Source organism: Myotis daubentonii, chromosome 5 (genome assembly GCF_963259705.1).
Source record: "Myotis daubentonii chromosome 5, mMyoDau2.1, whole genome shotgun sequence".
Taxonomy (NCBI): domain Eukaryota; kingdom Metazoa; phylum Chordata; class Mammalia; order Chiroptera; family Vespertilionidae; genus Myotis; species Myotis daubentonii.
Window position 1 is genome coordinate 87,554,055 of NC_081844.1, and position 15,286 is coordinate 87,569,340.

The 15,286-nt window shown below is 44.5% G+C and overlaps 1 protein-coding gene across 4 annotated transcripts in view; it reads right to left on the minus strand.

The window, feature by feature from the left end:
• The window catches only part of PPP2R2B (protein phosphatase 2 regulatory subunit Bbeta), a 342,291-nt gene that overhangs the window by 28,261 nt on the left and 298,744 nt on the right, over positions 1–15,286 (minus strand). For all 4 annotated transcript variants that reach the window (XM_059698784.1, XM_059698785.1, XM_059698787.1 and 1 more), the window contains 2 exons: positions 14,434–14,611; positions 2,666–2,830 (listed from right to left, as the gene is read on the minus strand). In XM_059698784.1, the coding sequence (XP_059554767.1) occupies positions 2,666–2,830; positions 14,434–14,611 (343 nt within the window). The remainder of the gene's footprint in view (positions 1–2,665; positions 2,831–14,433; positions 14,612–15,286) is intronic.

Sequence of the window (15,286 nt, forward strand, 5' to 3'; positions counted from 1 at the left end):
TTCGTCAGCTCGTCACCTCACACACAGCATGTTCCCAATTGAACCCTGGCCCTTCACTCTCCTCTATATGGCTTCTGATTAGTCCCCATTCCACGTGCCCATTTATGTCAACCCTCAGGCATACATTTATTTATTGAATACATATTTACTGAGCACCTACTAGTGTCAGGCGCTGGTAATGCGATGTGAGCAAAACAAATTCAGTTCTTCAGAGAGTTTATAGTATAGAGGGACGAACACCGAACATGACCTAACATCCATGGCTGGTGATTGCCAATCTCCAATCACATCACCCATAGTTACCTTATAAGAAAAGGCTCTATTTTCCTTTTCCTTCCTTTCAATTTCCATAGCTACCATCCTTATCTACATTATAAATTTCCATTTATTACTTTCTAATTCTTCTATATTTCTTCCCACCACTGCCGTGTTAATCTTCCATAAAATAGGAATTCTATAACTCTGTTCTCCAGCCAAATGATTCAAATTGCACTCCACATACTAGGAACTGGGGCACATGGATGTATCCTTGAAGGTCAGGGAGAAGGAGGATGTGGGGTACATTAAGTGGTACAGGAGGCCATGGGATAAATGCTGCAATTTGGGGGAAAATAAATTTTGGTTGAAATTTGGGGTGGGTAGAAATGTAATTATTACATTAAACGGAAAGTAGGCATTTTATGGGAATAAAATACAGATTTCAGGTGAAATTTTAAGATGGGAAAATAAGTCTGCAAATAAAACCGGTTGTGGGCAATACCTCCCCCAGGGTCTCTGGCCCCTGCCAGGCACACGCTGTCTTTGCTGCCAGGCCAGGCCACCCAGAGCACCTCAAGGAGGTTGGACAGCTTCTGCGTGTTCTTCCTCCATGGCAGCCAGGCTCGTGCCTGACCTTGGGAGTGCTGTAGTTGGGGACACAGCTGTGAGCAAAACAGAGTAAGTCCATGCCCTCAAAAAGCTGATGGTCTATCAGCCGTGGGCAAACTACGGCCCACGGGCCGGTCCGGCCCGTTCGGCTATTCTATCCGGCCCGCGGAGCCGAAAGAGTGGAGGGTTCTCTTGCTCTCCCCTCCGCTCCTTCACCAGCAGCAGTGTTAACATGTATTAGTTCACACAAACACTCCATCCATGCTTTTGTTCCGGCCCTCTGGTCCAGTTTAAGAACCCATTGTGGCCCTCGAGTCAAAAAGTTTGCCCACCCCTGGGATCCACAATATCCAATAGAACTTTCTGCAACGATGAAAATACCTTAAACATCTTAAATCTGCACTATCCAATATGGTAGCTACAAGCCACACGTGCCTATTGAACACTTAGTAGATAATCTGAATTGAAAATGTTTTTGAAGACTTAGTATGAAAAAAATAAAACATCCCATTAACGATGTTTAATTATTATCTCATCGAAGCCCCATGACAAGCCCATGAGGCAGATGTTATTATTCTACCCATTTACAGATGAGAACGCCAAGGTTCAGAAAGGTTAGGGAAAGCTGGACAAAGCAGACAGCTAACCAGGGTGAAGCCTGGCTTTGACCTGGGCCTGTGGGAGTGTAGAAGCCACACAACTTATAAACCACTATACACGGGGGACCGACCACTGCCTCCCAGGCACCTTCACTCTGGGGAGTTTTCTAGAAAGCCTTCCTGCTGGCTCCAGGCCAGCCTGTTGACCGCGGTGCTGGCCTTGAGTGCCAGCTGACATCTGCTTTACCTGCTCACATCGGTCTGAGCCTCAGCCCCCACTGGATTGGAGCTGCTGTGCTCTGTCCACGCCCTGCAAACTCCAGCGTGACCAGAGGGCCTGTGACTCTGGCTGCCCTTTCCCCTCCCGCTTCTCTGAAACCTTCTTCCGGTGCCCACTAGAACCATCGGTACCTCTAGAATGCTGGTTCCCAAAGCCGCAATCTCTCTAAGAAGCCACGAACCCCTCCCTCCAGCCACTATTCTTAAAAAAAAAAAAAAAATTGAGATATATTTGACATATAACATTACACTAGTTTCAGGATTTGATATATGTCTATAATGCAAAATAAACACAGTAAGTCTAGTTAACATCCATCACCACACAGTTACCCATTTTTTTGTGTGATGAAAACTTTTAAGATATTCTCTCTTAGCAACTTTCAAATATACGATATGGTGTGGCTACTTAGTCACCATCCCCAGATGCCATTGTTGATTCTTTGTGTAATCTCAGCCTCCTGCACAGGCCAGCAGGTCCTGGTAGCTCCTGCCAAGGTCTACCCAGAGCCCACCTGCCCCTCTCCGCTTCCCCACCACCGCCCTGGTCCGGGCCGTGCTCAACTCCTGCCTGGACGTGGCAACAACCCCCAGCGCTCTCCCCTTCCCGCCCCTCAGGTTCCTCTGCCCACAGCAGCAACACTGATCTTAAAACATAATTCAGATCATGTCACAACGTTATGTGACAGGGCTCATGCCTTATTCATCTCCACAGACCACAGCCTGCAGCGATGTTTGTGGGATTGAACATGAGGTTTCATCTTTATTGAAATACCCACCGTGGAGCTGACACCGAGGCAGGCGGACACTGGTACTTTCTTTGCTCCCAGCGAGTCTCATGTAGGAAAGGAGATCAGCCCTCCCCCCGCGTGTCAGGGCCAGTGCCCCGCCCCTCAGCTCTGCGCTGGCTGACGGCTACTCACATTTGGTGTGCCTGTCACACAGGGCCGATGCCCGCATGTCGCACAGCCGGATTGTCCCTTTGCTGCTGCTGTACACGAAGGTGTTGCAGTGATGGGGGTGGAACTCGGCCGCTGTGATCACCTCCGTGAGCTCCTCCATGTTGGCCGGCTTAATGTCCACGATGTCTGGCACCGAGAGTCAAGGAGTGGATGGGAGAGGTGTGAGTGGGGAGCAGGGGGTGGCGGGGAACAGGTTAGTTTGCACCACACAGGATGGGTCTTCACCAAAACGCTGTGAGCAAACAGGCAGGTATTATTGGTCCCAGGCCGATGAGCCCAGGGTCACCCAGTGGTCGGAGGCAGCACGGGAACTCGGGTCTCCCTGGCCCGTTTCAGTATTTCATCCTCCTAACATGTAGAGCGCCCATCAAAGTTACTGCTCATGCAACTGTGCAAAAACGTGCCAAGCTGCACAGACTTCCTTTTACAATTTCTCCTTTTACAACGGTGGTTACAAACTCGTCCCATTCCAACTAAATAACTCATTTTATTGGAATCTTTACCCAGACTCCTGCGATATAAGTAAAATCTATAATAGACTCTAAATCATCTATGAAATCTCTGAGATCTTCTTTAATATGATGATGATGATGATGATGATGATGATGATGATGATAATAATAGCTGCTACCATTTATTGATCACTGGGCAAAGCACATCAGGTACTTTATCTCATCAATTTTCTTATCCCCATTTTCCAGGGGGTGGAAACGGAAGCTCAGAGCATGTAAAGTAACTTGCTAAAAGAGTGACAGTTCTAGGATTTTACCCCAGGTGCAAAATTTAGTAATTATACAAAATTTCTCTTATTGAAGATATACAGGGGCTCAAGTCTCCATAAGCTGTGATTTGCTTTAGCGCTTGTGGGAGTTTAAGCATCAGAAAGAAGCCACCCAGTGGTATGGCGAGATAGTTTTAGCCTCCTATGGAATATATACCCTTAGTTTATCATTTGTTTTTTATTTTTCTCAGGTTTTTACTTTCTGGTCAAGAATTAGTATTCATCTATTCATGACCACATCCTTGTATACTTCAATGAAACACTTGGCTTTCACTAATGAAGGTGACTAACAGAAGCACCTTCAGTAGGGTGTGTGGCATGCAGGAGGTGTGGGTTTAGGCTGATCCCTTCATAGCCCTACTGAGAGCTTAAGAGGGGACCTGGGTGCAGGCTGGGAGGCGCCTGGCTGGGGACCCAGCAGCTTCCTGCGAAGGAGCCGGCCTCGTGATGAGGATGCTTTTGTACGGGAAAGCTGACCAAAAGTGATTCCCACTTTCCCTAGACCTGACAACCTTTGAGCCACCTTTGTGACCTTTGGCCCACCTCTCTATCCGCAGGTTGCATTTTTACATCACACTTTTTCTTCAGATCAACTTACACTGACTCACTTTTCTTTACTTAGCCTTGTCTAAGCAGTAACTCAGTATTCATAAAATCATGGGTGCAATGAGCTAGTTACTTCTTTTTTTCCATCTCCACCCAATGAGGTGCAAGGAGAGAGGAAGAGGAAGAGGAAGAGGGAGAGGGAGAGGGAGAGGGAGAGGGAGAGGGAGAGGGAGGTAGAGGGAGAGGTGAGAGAAAACATTGATCAGTTGCTTCCTGTACGTGCCCCAACCAGGACCAAACCTGCAACCTTTTGGTGTACAGGACAACGCTCCAACCCAGCCGGGCAAGCTAGTTACATTTTTAGTAATGCACATGAAAATAAATGCATAACAATTAAACTCAAACTGTTGATGTGTGTGAGTTTATGTATCTGGTTTTGGAAAACTCTACTGAATTGACAAGTGATAACTTGATACAGACTATCCTATGGGACTGGCATGGATGAAAGGCCTCTGTTTTTCCTGGTTAATAGCATAGCCCCCTCCTTAGAGTTTAGATGAGGTAAAAGTAAATGCACTGGTATTGTTAGTTACCCCAACACCAACAAAGTGCTCATCTATTATCAGACGAGATCGGGCGCGTTCAGGGTGGTATGGCCGTAGACAATGCTCATCTATTATCAAACATCACCTCTGCTCCTGCTACAACAATCCCAGCATGCCAATTTGTTGTAATAAGGGCTTTGTCGTTGGCTCTGCTACTTCCCCTTCAGTGTACCTCTTATAAACCTGTTGGGTTCTTTCTAAAATTAACTCGAGGCTGAACTAACATTATATTTTACTACACTTGCCCCCACCAAACCCAGGTGCAAGTATTACTTGGGTCTCCAGAGCGTGTGGGTCCCCTGGATTCATAAAATACTACCTTTCAACTCAACTGCTGCCAGAGTTATACCTATTATTTCAGTCAGCCTCACACCCTGGGGAGTGAGAGCCCATGACCCCCGGAATGAGGCCCCGAGCTGCAGCTCTGATGTTCTCACCAGCCCCTGACCCATGCCCTGGGCTTGTGGCCACGACATGGGGTGCCGTGAGCAGAGGTCAGGGTTCAGCTGTTGTCAGATTTCATCTCCCTCCAGAAAGAGCCTCCAGACCCTGCTGTGCCGTGAGCAGATTTCTCCTTTCCCAGAATAGGCCAAGAAAACCTGCCGTCAGCTTTCTCGACCTCCTTCAGGGTAGCTCTAAACACAAGAGGCACTGGAAGGGATCTTTGCTTTGCTGTGTGGGAGGGGAGGGGAGGGGAGGTGCCACATCCATGGTTATTTTTTCTCACCTAAAAATAAAGCCGGAGTCAGAATGTGTGAAAACGAAGCGCTTAGACATATCTGGGAAACCAGCAGCACGCACCACCATCAAGGGCACCCTCCTGGGAGGTGAGCGCTGAGTCGGCCGCGTCTAGATCCAGCTCCCCGTCCCATCCTGGGCCGCGACGTCTGCCCATCATCCCTCATCCTCAAGCATTTCCCTTAAGACTAGAGTGCTTGTTAGGGTCTGATTCTGTGGGAGTCAGGGGGTGAACTGTGACTCTACTCCTCTTTTTAACAACCATGACAATAAGGACGAGGAGGAAGAGAATACCAACCTGTAGTTAAAGATGATCAAATGGACTGTCCCATTTAACCTTCATCTCAGCCTTAGGAGGTCAGTACCATTAACAGGCCCATTTCCAGCAGAGGAAATAGTGCTGGAGGTAAATTACTCAAGGCCATCTGACCAACAGGGGGAGGAGCTGCATTTGAACCCAAGTTTGTCCAACTCCAGAACCTGGTTCTGGACCACATGCCCCCTCATCGCTGCGGAATGGCCCCCTCCCCCCTTCCTCCCCCGGGCCAGCCCTCCCTAGTGTGGTGAGTCTGGCTCTGTTGGACTGCCCCCTGGCTAATCTGGGAGGGAGCTGACTTCTGCTCAGGGCCTGTGTTCTCTTAATTCACTGTCCATTTTGGGGGCCACATTTTTCAGAACCACAACTGGGACACAGCATCTGACCTAGGATTTTTGTGTCCTATGATGTGATAATTTTTTTTTTTTGAGCCATAAGTTGGGACAGAAACACGGTAAGGGATTTCCTGAATTGTTTACGAGGGAGAATTTGCTCAGTTCTAGAGACATTTGGGAGAAGGAACCCAGTTACCAAAAATTCAATGGCTCATGGGGGTGACGGTAGGGTGTCTTTCACCTCTGTCCGCCTAGAAACCCTTACACTATTGTAAAGGGAGACACACACCTTCGGTCTGTGTGGTTTTGCCCTTCACGTTGGGGAGGGAAGAGAAAGGACATGAGCAATGCACAGCTCCCTGTATTATCTTAAACATGGGATGATGCATTTTGACAGTCAATTTTCTCTTCCCCATCGTCTAGAGCTCTCTATCCAAATTATTTCCCTGTTGTCCCAAAGAACTAAACGGCAAAAGCAAAACAGAGCATTGGCTTCACGGATGATACACAAGGCAGACAGCCAACAGATTGCTATTAAATTAACCCTGGGGCTTGACAGATCTGTTCTTCCTGACCCCGACTGCTTATGGCATTCCGCATTAATGCTGAGCCGGGGCAAATTACCTCTGCTAACAAAAGGGGTTAATCTGCCTCTCCAGCTCCGAGGACAGGAGGGGGCACAGCCAGTTTGGCAGCTGAGCTCCATGCTTGGAAGGCAGAAGGTGGGAAGGTGAGGGCACCGCTGTGCCAGGCAGTAGCCTAAAGCATCATTTAAAATAATAATTGAAGACACCGGGAGGTCACCCCTTAAGAGATCGGGTTAAAACAAATAAGAAGCCAGAGCCATAAATCACCTCAGCAGTGGGGTGAGGGAATGGAGAGCGTTATGGCAAGACGCTAAGGGGTAGCAATGGGGCTATGCAGAAGTCATTTTCTTAAGCCCAAATTTGGGGGAAGCTTTCTGTAAAAAAGTCTGCATTTGCAATGCAACATTAAAAAAGATTGACAACAACATACCTATACCTACACACACACACACACACACACACACACACACACACACACACACACAATAGGGAAATAATACAATTAGGGAATTTTGATTTATCTCACTAAATCATTTATGTAGTGAAATTCCAGGTCAGTTAAAAACATAGTATGAAAAATTCTATCTAAAGTATGATCATAATGTTATTTAAAAATGTATACTCTGAAAATTATGAGTTGAAAGGTATGCTACCAAATGTTAGTGACAGTTCTATCTGAGTGGGTCTATCAATTTTTTCTTTTCAATTTTCAGTTATTATTTTCACATTTTCTTTTAATAACGTTGTAGTGTTTTAGGATGGGAAAATATATTTTCTATGTTTATCTATCCATCTATGTATCTATCTCAATATATATAATTTTAGGTGAGAAATGTTAGATACAAAATATATACAGTCTGACCATAGCCACATAAAAAAGAGTGTGTGTTTGTGTGTGTGTGTGTGTGTGTGTGTGAGAGAGAGAGAGAGAGAGAGAGAGAGAGAGAGAGAGAGAGAGAACAGACAGGAAGGAAATATAGTTATTTCTTTTAAAAAAAATATATTTTATTGATTTTTTACAGAGAGGAAGGAAGAGGGATGGAGAGTTTGAAACATCGATGAGAGAGAAACATCAATCAGCTGCCTCCTGCACACTCCCCACTGGGGATGTGCCCGCAACCAAGGTACATGCCCTTGACTGGAATCGAACCTGGGACCCTTCAGTCCGCAGGCCGATGCTCTATCCACTGAGCCAAACCAGTTAGGGCCATAGTTATTTCTTATAGGGCCGTGGTCAGCAAACTGCGGCTCGTGAGCCACATGCGGCTCTTTGGCCCCTTGAGTGTGGCTCTTCCTAAGCCTTAGGAGTACCCTAATTAAGTTAATAACAATGTACCTACCTATATAGTTTAAGATTAAAAAATTTGGCTCTCAAAAGAAATTTCAATCGTTGTACTGTTGATATTTGGCTCTGTTGACTAATGAGTTTGCCGACCACTGTTATAGGGGAATTAGATTCCAAGGTAAGCATGTAACTTACCCTTTAGTGACTCTAGCTTGTGTCCATTCATTCACTCACTCACTCATTCCTCCACACATTTCACAAATGTTCACAGAGAATCAGCCAATACTCTTCTGGGTGCATAGAACATAGCCTAATACATGTAGCCTATATTCTAGTAGGGGACAGGGTCACTAAACAAGGTAAATAAATACCATATACAGTATATTAGATAGTGATAACTGCTAAACAGAAAAATAAAGCAGGGAAGAGTGTATGTGTATGTATGGGGCAGGGTGTGCATGCGTGTGTGTGTGTGTGTGCGTGTGTGTGTGTCCCAGATTAAACAGGAGAAGGCTTTCTGGGTAAATCAAGAGTTAAAGTTTTTCCTTCTATTTTCTTACTTTTCTGAGCTCTTACAGTTGATTTAGCTAGAATTTAGTTAACATTGTGATGTCAATTCCCTATGTGCATACCAAAACTAGGTGATGAGATTATAGGTCATTTTATAATCCCTACAGTAAATGTATATTATTAAATAAAGACAATAAACATTAAAAAAGTAGTTTCCTTGGCTTAGAACAGTCCATGAGAGAGATGGACAACAGGAGCCTCATTTCTATGGGGGAAAGTTCAAGATAATATTATGATAAGTACCATGATCATAACAAAATGGAGTCAGGAAATTTGGATACAATTTTGATTCCAAATCTATTTTGCTCAGAGAACTTGGGAAATTCATTTTATTTCTCTGGGTTTCTCTCTCTCTCCCTCCCTCCCTCCCTCTCTCTCCCCTATGGTGTTGCTTCTCTGGTTGAACCCTGATCATTATACCCACCCTCAAGATGACATGGGATATAATAACAGGGGTGGAGTTTTATATCTTGACATTTCCAGTGCACAGTAAATGCTCAATAAATGTTTCTGGATTTTACTTTAATTCCTTGTGACTTAGCAGCCTTCTGTAGGGATATGTAAAAATGCAGAAAACCCACAGGATGTCAATAGGCCGACATGCCAGGCCTGTAGAGTGTGACTCATTTAACCTGTGGTTCTCTTAGAAGATAATGAAATCCAAACAGCAAGGTAAGACCAGGAGGCTGGAGAAATGTTCCAGATACTAATTACTGTCAGTACCATGCCTTCCCTCTGTGCCAGGCACTCTGCCAATCATTTTACATGATCATCTCATTTAATCCTCATAACAACCTTACAAGATAGATGGTGGTATTGTCTCCATGAACTGATGAGGAAATTGAGGTTCAGAGAGATGTTAAACAACCTGTTAATGTCACACATATCTTAGGAGAAGAAGTCAGATGCAAACCCAAGTGAGTCTGACTCCAGAATCTGCATTCCCAACTACTCAGCTATAACGAGCTCTGAGGGAGCCCAACAAGCCCAGGAGAAGTCTGCATAGCCGCGTTCTTGCCCTTTTTTCTGACTCCCTGAGGCAGACAGTCTCAGCAGCTACAAAAGCAAGGCACCGGGCCTGGGAAAGCCACCAAAGCTGCACTGAATACAGGGAGGAGGGGCTGCCCTGGCACACACAGGCCACTGTGCTGGATGTGTCATTGGAAAAAATGCTCTCCTTTTATGCTGAAAGCCAGTCTGAGATTGACATGCACATTTATGGATAAAAGCACAGCAGCCACAAGGGAGAGAGATTTGTACTGGCCTACAGCTTCCCTCAAAGCCTGCCTGGCAGGTTCTCACTGGATTAAAAAGGCCGCTGTCCATGGTACTAAGGAGTGACAGCTGAATGCCACCAATTGAGGTTACATGGTCCCTTGATCAGGGACTCAACCCACAAAGGGCTGATTCACAGGGCTGATAACAACGAGGTCAGAGATGAAGTACTCCAGTTGGCTTCTCCTAGAGAAATCCTCTTTCTCATGTCCAGAGGCTGGACTTCTGCAGAACTCTCCAGTCTTGCTTGCACCGTGTTCTACCTCACTCTGTGGCCCCTAGTCACAGTGGCCTTCTTAGAGTTCCTCCAACACACCGTGCTCCCTCCTGCCACAGGACCTTTGTACGTGCTGAACCGATCTCTCCACACCTCTTTTCCAGGTTAACTCACACCCTTCCTCTTTAAGGTCTCAATTCAGTAATCAGTTCCTCAGCAAAGCCTTCTTTTATTCCCTAGTCTATAGTAGGTTTTTAAAAATGCATTCATGGATTTATTTGTAGTTACAGATTCAATAGTCTGATTATTGGTTGCAAGTCATTCTGAAAGCAGACAGTTTGTTTCTTTTCACTTGCATATCCCCATAACTTAGTGCAGTGCCTGTCACAAATTAGGTGCGCAGGGTACAGTTGCTGTGGTCAGTCTTTACTTGTACTCGACATGCATATATTTAATAGGCCCCAAATTGGACTGGGGAAGAGCCCAGTTCAACTCATGCTTAGTCCTGAGAAGAGAGTTCAAAGGATCCTAGGTATAATGTAGTTTTCGTAAAGAAGCAATATATTTTTATAGCAATTTCTCTGTACTGTCCTAGAAAATCACTTATCTAGAAATGAGTTATTATTGTCCTGATGTAGTTAACCCAGGAAGGCCAACGTTTGACCACTTTAAACCAGAACCTGCCACGCAGGGACAGACTAGCTGTGGATGGAAAGGAGAGAATTCAAGACCAGGTGTCAGGAGGCTAAGGATGCCTCACTTTGATATGGTGCTAAACACAGGGCCCTGAACCTCAGAGATCCTGCAAGTACCTGGTAACTAGGGTAGAATGAGTGACACTTTGCAAAGAGCACCCCACTGCGGAACCAGAGGAGAAGTCTAGAACTGAGAACTTGACCCAGGTAATGAATTCAGCAGAATTCACCATTCCAACATTCAACTTTTCCTGTTTCTTTGTCCTCTCGATAATAATTAGGATTGTGTTGGTCCCTGTTTATGGGTCATTTCTAGCAAGGTACTGCCCTAGGTATATCTGTATGTGTGTGTTCATATACACTCAATCAATCAATCAATCAATCAATCAATCAATATTAAAAACACTCACAAATTCTCACAATCCTGTTTGATAGACCTCTTCTCTACACGTCATGAAGTAGAGGGTTGGATAAGTTAAGACACATGTTAAAGTTTGCACAGCCAGCAAGTAGTTGAGCTGGGTGAGAACTTTAGGCTGGTTGGACTCGAAGCCTGTGTTCTCAACCATAATTCCAATGTCACACCCAATGCTAGTCACTGGAAGTTAAGACTTACAAAAAACCATATCACAAGATCACTTGTCTTACTTTTCACTTAATGATTTTCTTTACATAAACATACTTTCTAACTTAAAGGAATTTTCAGTGCCTAGGAAATCAGAGGCTTGATAGTTATATTTTATACTATTCATTATCATAAATTCATAATTATGAAAACAAAAATAGTCCACCTAGTGCTTACACGACTGTACCTACCACCTCAGTGGTACTCATGCCATGCTGTGGGAACCCCGCATCACTCCATCCTGAACCATCGGGCATTGGAGAAATGGTGCTAAACAACACAGGATTTAATAAGACCCACCTGGTGGTTGATGTTTTCCTGAGGCTGTTTTGAAAGGTGGTCACTTCCTACCCTAGAGGTGGCTGCACTTCAGTGACGATGAGCAAAAGGGCCCTGGTTTGTACATTCTGCTCAGTGCTTAGGGTGGTCTGGTTGAAAACAACTATATAGATATCAGTGATCATCACTCTCATGATGACAATGATTATTTTACATATGGCTGCTTTAAGGGTGAATGACACAGTCTCATTTGTATGCTAGCATCTGGCAGGCTGTCTGACATCTGCGGAATATAACCTAAATTGTGCTATTAATATTTCCCCTTTGCATTCTCCCCAAGGCGTCTGTCTTCCCAAATGCCTCAAGAAACTTCCTTCCCCTTGAAGGCCTAGAGGCAAACTTCAGAAAACGTGTCATCTAGATTGGGGACAGCAGCAGCTCCGAGTGACAGCAGCTGAGCCCGAGCAGATTTCTGGCTCTTGGAATAGACGTCAAGGGAGAAAGGGAACCACCACCCACACTCACTCTATTAGCAGCTGCACTTCCAGGCAAAATCTGTAGGCAGGTTCTCACAGGCTCAGACAGTATGTGGAGGTGGCTCTGTGAGCAGCAAAAGCTGCCAGTCATGGTCCTGATGGCCAGTTCTCAGTGTCTCCCAAATCACCTCTACCTGCTTAAAACCGCCTTCCCTGAAAAGCCTTGTGGAGCTACTGAACACTCTTCTGTGGTGCAGACTAGATGGCTGTGTGCCAAAACCAGGTCTTTTCTTCTTATGCACATGTACCAGTAGCTACACTACATTTTCCAGCCTGCCTTGCAGTTAGAGGTAGCCATATGACTCACTCCTAGCCAATGGCATGCACTCTATTTTAGCTTGGCTCCTAGGAGCCTCCCTAGTGTGGTCCACCACAATCTTCTCCCTTTGCTGTCCTGATGCAGATAAACATGATGACAAGATGAAAGAAACCCGAATCTCTGAATTGGAGGAGTCAGTCTGGTGATGGGGATAATCAATATTAGACTTTACAAGAGAAATAATCTTTTATATGCTTGAGCCATTATGAGGGTCTATTTTATATCAGAACATTCAAAGCTTTACTCTAATTATTAGAGTATAATATCTTCTTAAAATAAATTTTCCAGGTTAGATTTAATAATCAGCTATTTACTAAATATCTCCACTTGGAAGACCTACTAATACTTCAAACTTGACATGTTCAACCCAAATGGAATTTCCAATATGTCAGAATGTTCCAGATACTGGGATACATAAATGGATCATATAAAGTCCCTTTCCTCATAGAATTTACATTCAAATATGGGGAAATACCAAATATATAAATAAAGAAACAATTTTAAATAGTGGTAAGTGCTATTGCGATAACAGGGATAGAGGGTTATTGGGGGCTACTTGGGAATTAATGGAAATACCTCTGAGGAGGTGGCATGAGATTGAAGTCTGAATGACAGATAGTTAGCCATGTGAACTCTGGGGGAAGAATATTCTAGAAAGCGGGGACAGCAAATGCAAAGCATGAAAGTAACAACAAGGTGTATCCAGGAACAGAAAAAAAAATTAGTTGGCTGGAGCAGAGTGAATTAGCAAAGAGTGATATAACAGGACACCACAGAGGGGGCAGGGTCCAGATTGTGTGGCATCTTCCCGTCCAAGGTAAAGAACTTGGATATTATTCCATGTCAATGGGAAGCTACTAGAGTGTTTTAAGCAGGGGAGAAATGTTACCCAGATTACATGTTGAAAGGTCTCCCCTGTAAGGGAACAAGCATTTGTAAGACAGCAAGAAAGAAGGAGACCATATAGATGAGTGCAGTCACACAGGTGAGAAAACAGTGGACTTTACTAGTGTGGCTGGTAGGAGTGCAGATGGAGAGAAACGAGTTGCTTTGAGATATAATTTAGAGGAAGAAAAGATAGGGCTCAAGGGTAGATTGGGTTGGAGGTAGGAAGGCTAGTGAGTGAGAAGAAGAATATTGACTCCTACATCAGTTGTTCAGCTGTTCGGGTGGAGAAACCATTAACTGAGATTGAGATTTCCAGGTTTGTGGTGGGATGGCTCACATGACACGTACTGAATAAGTGTCTGACTTGTATTATCAAACAGAGGGTCAGTATAGTGCAGTAAAAATACTGGCTCAGACACCCACTCAGCAATTTCCTTGACTTCTCTAAATTTTAACTAAACATGAACTAATAATACTGACCTTATGGGGTGGTCATATCAAATATACCCTTGGTGGATAGAGATGGAAAAGAAGAGTGATGGGGACTTGAGGATTGCAAATAAAGTTTGGTTTTTGATCCGGATGTTGGTTACACAGGTGTATTCTTTCTATGAAAATCCATCCAGCTCTAATATTATATGTGCACATCTCCAAATGAGATTCTATGCAAAAAGTTCCCAGTGCAGTGCTTAGAACTCAATAAATGGCAGCCATTATTATGATACAATAAAAATCATGATGCATACCTGCGGTCCATGCTGTCCAGACAGGCCATTGAAGAATACTTCAGTAAGAGGAAGAAACCCTTAACTGAAGTCTAGGGTCCTATCTTATAGTTGATAAAGTCACATCTAATTTTAATTCAAGACACACAAATGCGTCTGTATGAAGGAATTGATTCAGAGTTCCAATCAGAGCTCGTCCTGGCCACAACTTGTAACTCAATGCTTCCCCAATGTTGTTAGGATGAAAGAGCGTCATAGATGCCAATGTAATTTAAAAGACAACAGTTTTCCACAAGTGCTAGATGTTTAGTTATGACAACTCCTTTCATTCCTCTTTTGCCCAAGCCTGCTCTTACCTGAATACTCCTAATTCAAGCCAACTGGTTATTGGACCCAAGAAAGGATACTAAAACTTTGATTGGTTATTTCAAAGTTCCATAGGTTAATCCTCAGGTCATCAGCTGACATGTAGGTTTCATAGTCGCTGTTGACTGATATGGAGTTGATATGATATGTGTGTGCGTTGGCAAATACTCTTCGCGGGGTGGCCTCCACCATCAGGTCCATGGGTCTGAGGACAGGCACCTGGGAAACAAGAGAAATACATCCTTTTAGGACCAACGCTCTGCACTAGGAAAAGAGCAAGCATGTTTATGTCCTTTATGTTCGCACATCAGAAAGAGCTCCAAGAGGAGGAGACATAAACCACGCTGTTCCTATTCCCTTCTGTTCCTTTTAATTTTACTCTTTTCAAAAAAAATGTCACCATCACTTAGGCCAGAGAGGCTAAGTAATTTATGTAAAGTCACACAGCTCGTGCTCATGCCTGGCACTCCTCGTCTCTGGAGTCTAAGACCTTAGTTACTCCATATTCTAGGCCCTGGAAGAATGCACTTGGGACATGGGAGACTAAATAGACATGTCATGCCGGTGATGTGTGCTGTGATGGAGGTCAGTAGGCACTGCCCAGGCAGTGTTGGTCAGGACAGGTCCTGTGTCAACCTGGGGAGGTCAAGGGAGCTGTCAAAAAGGAGAGACTACTAAACAAGGCAGGACCTGAGGGTTTGTGGGAATCTACCAGCAGAAGTGGGGGGTGGGGAGGAGAGAGCTGTGCTCTAGTCAGAGAGTTGAGCTTGTGCAAAATCTCTGAGGGGAGAGCGCAAAGTATATATGGGTAAATGTGCGACTCCTGTGTTCTGGCCTGGGAGTTCATGATTAATTATTCGCTCAATAAATATTCATTAAATCACTCCTTTGTAT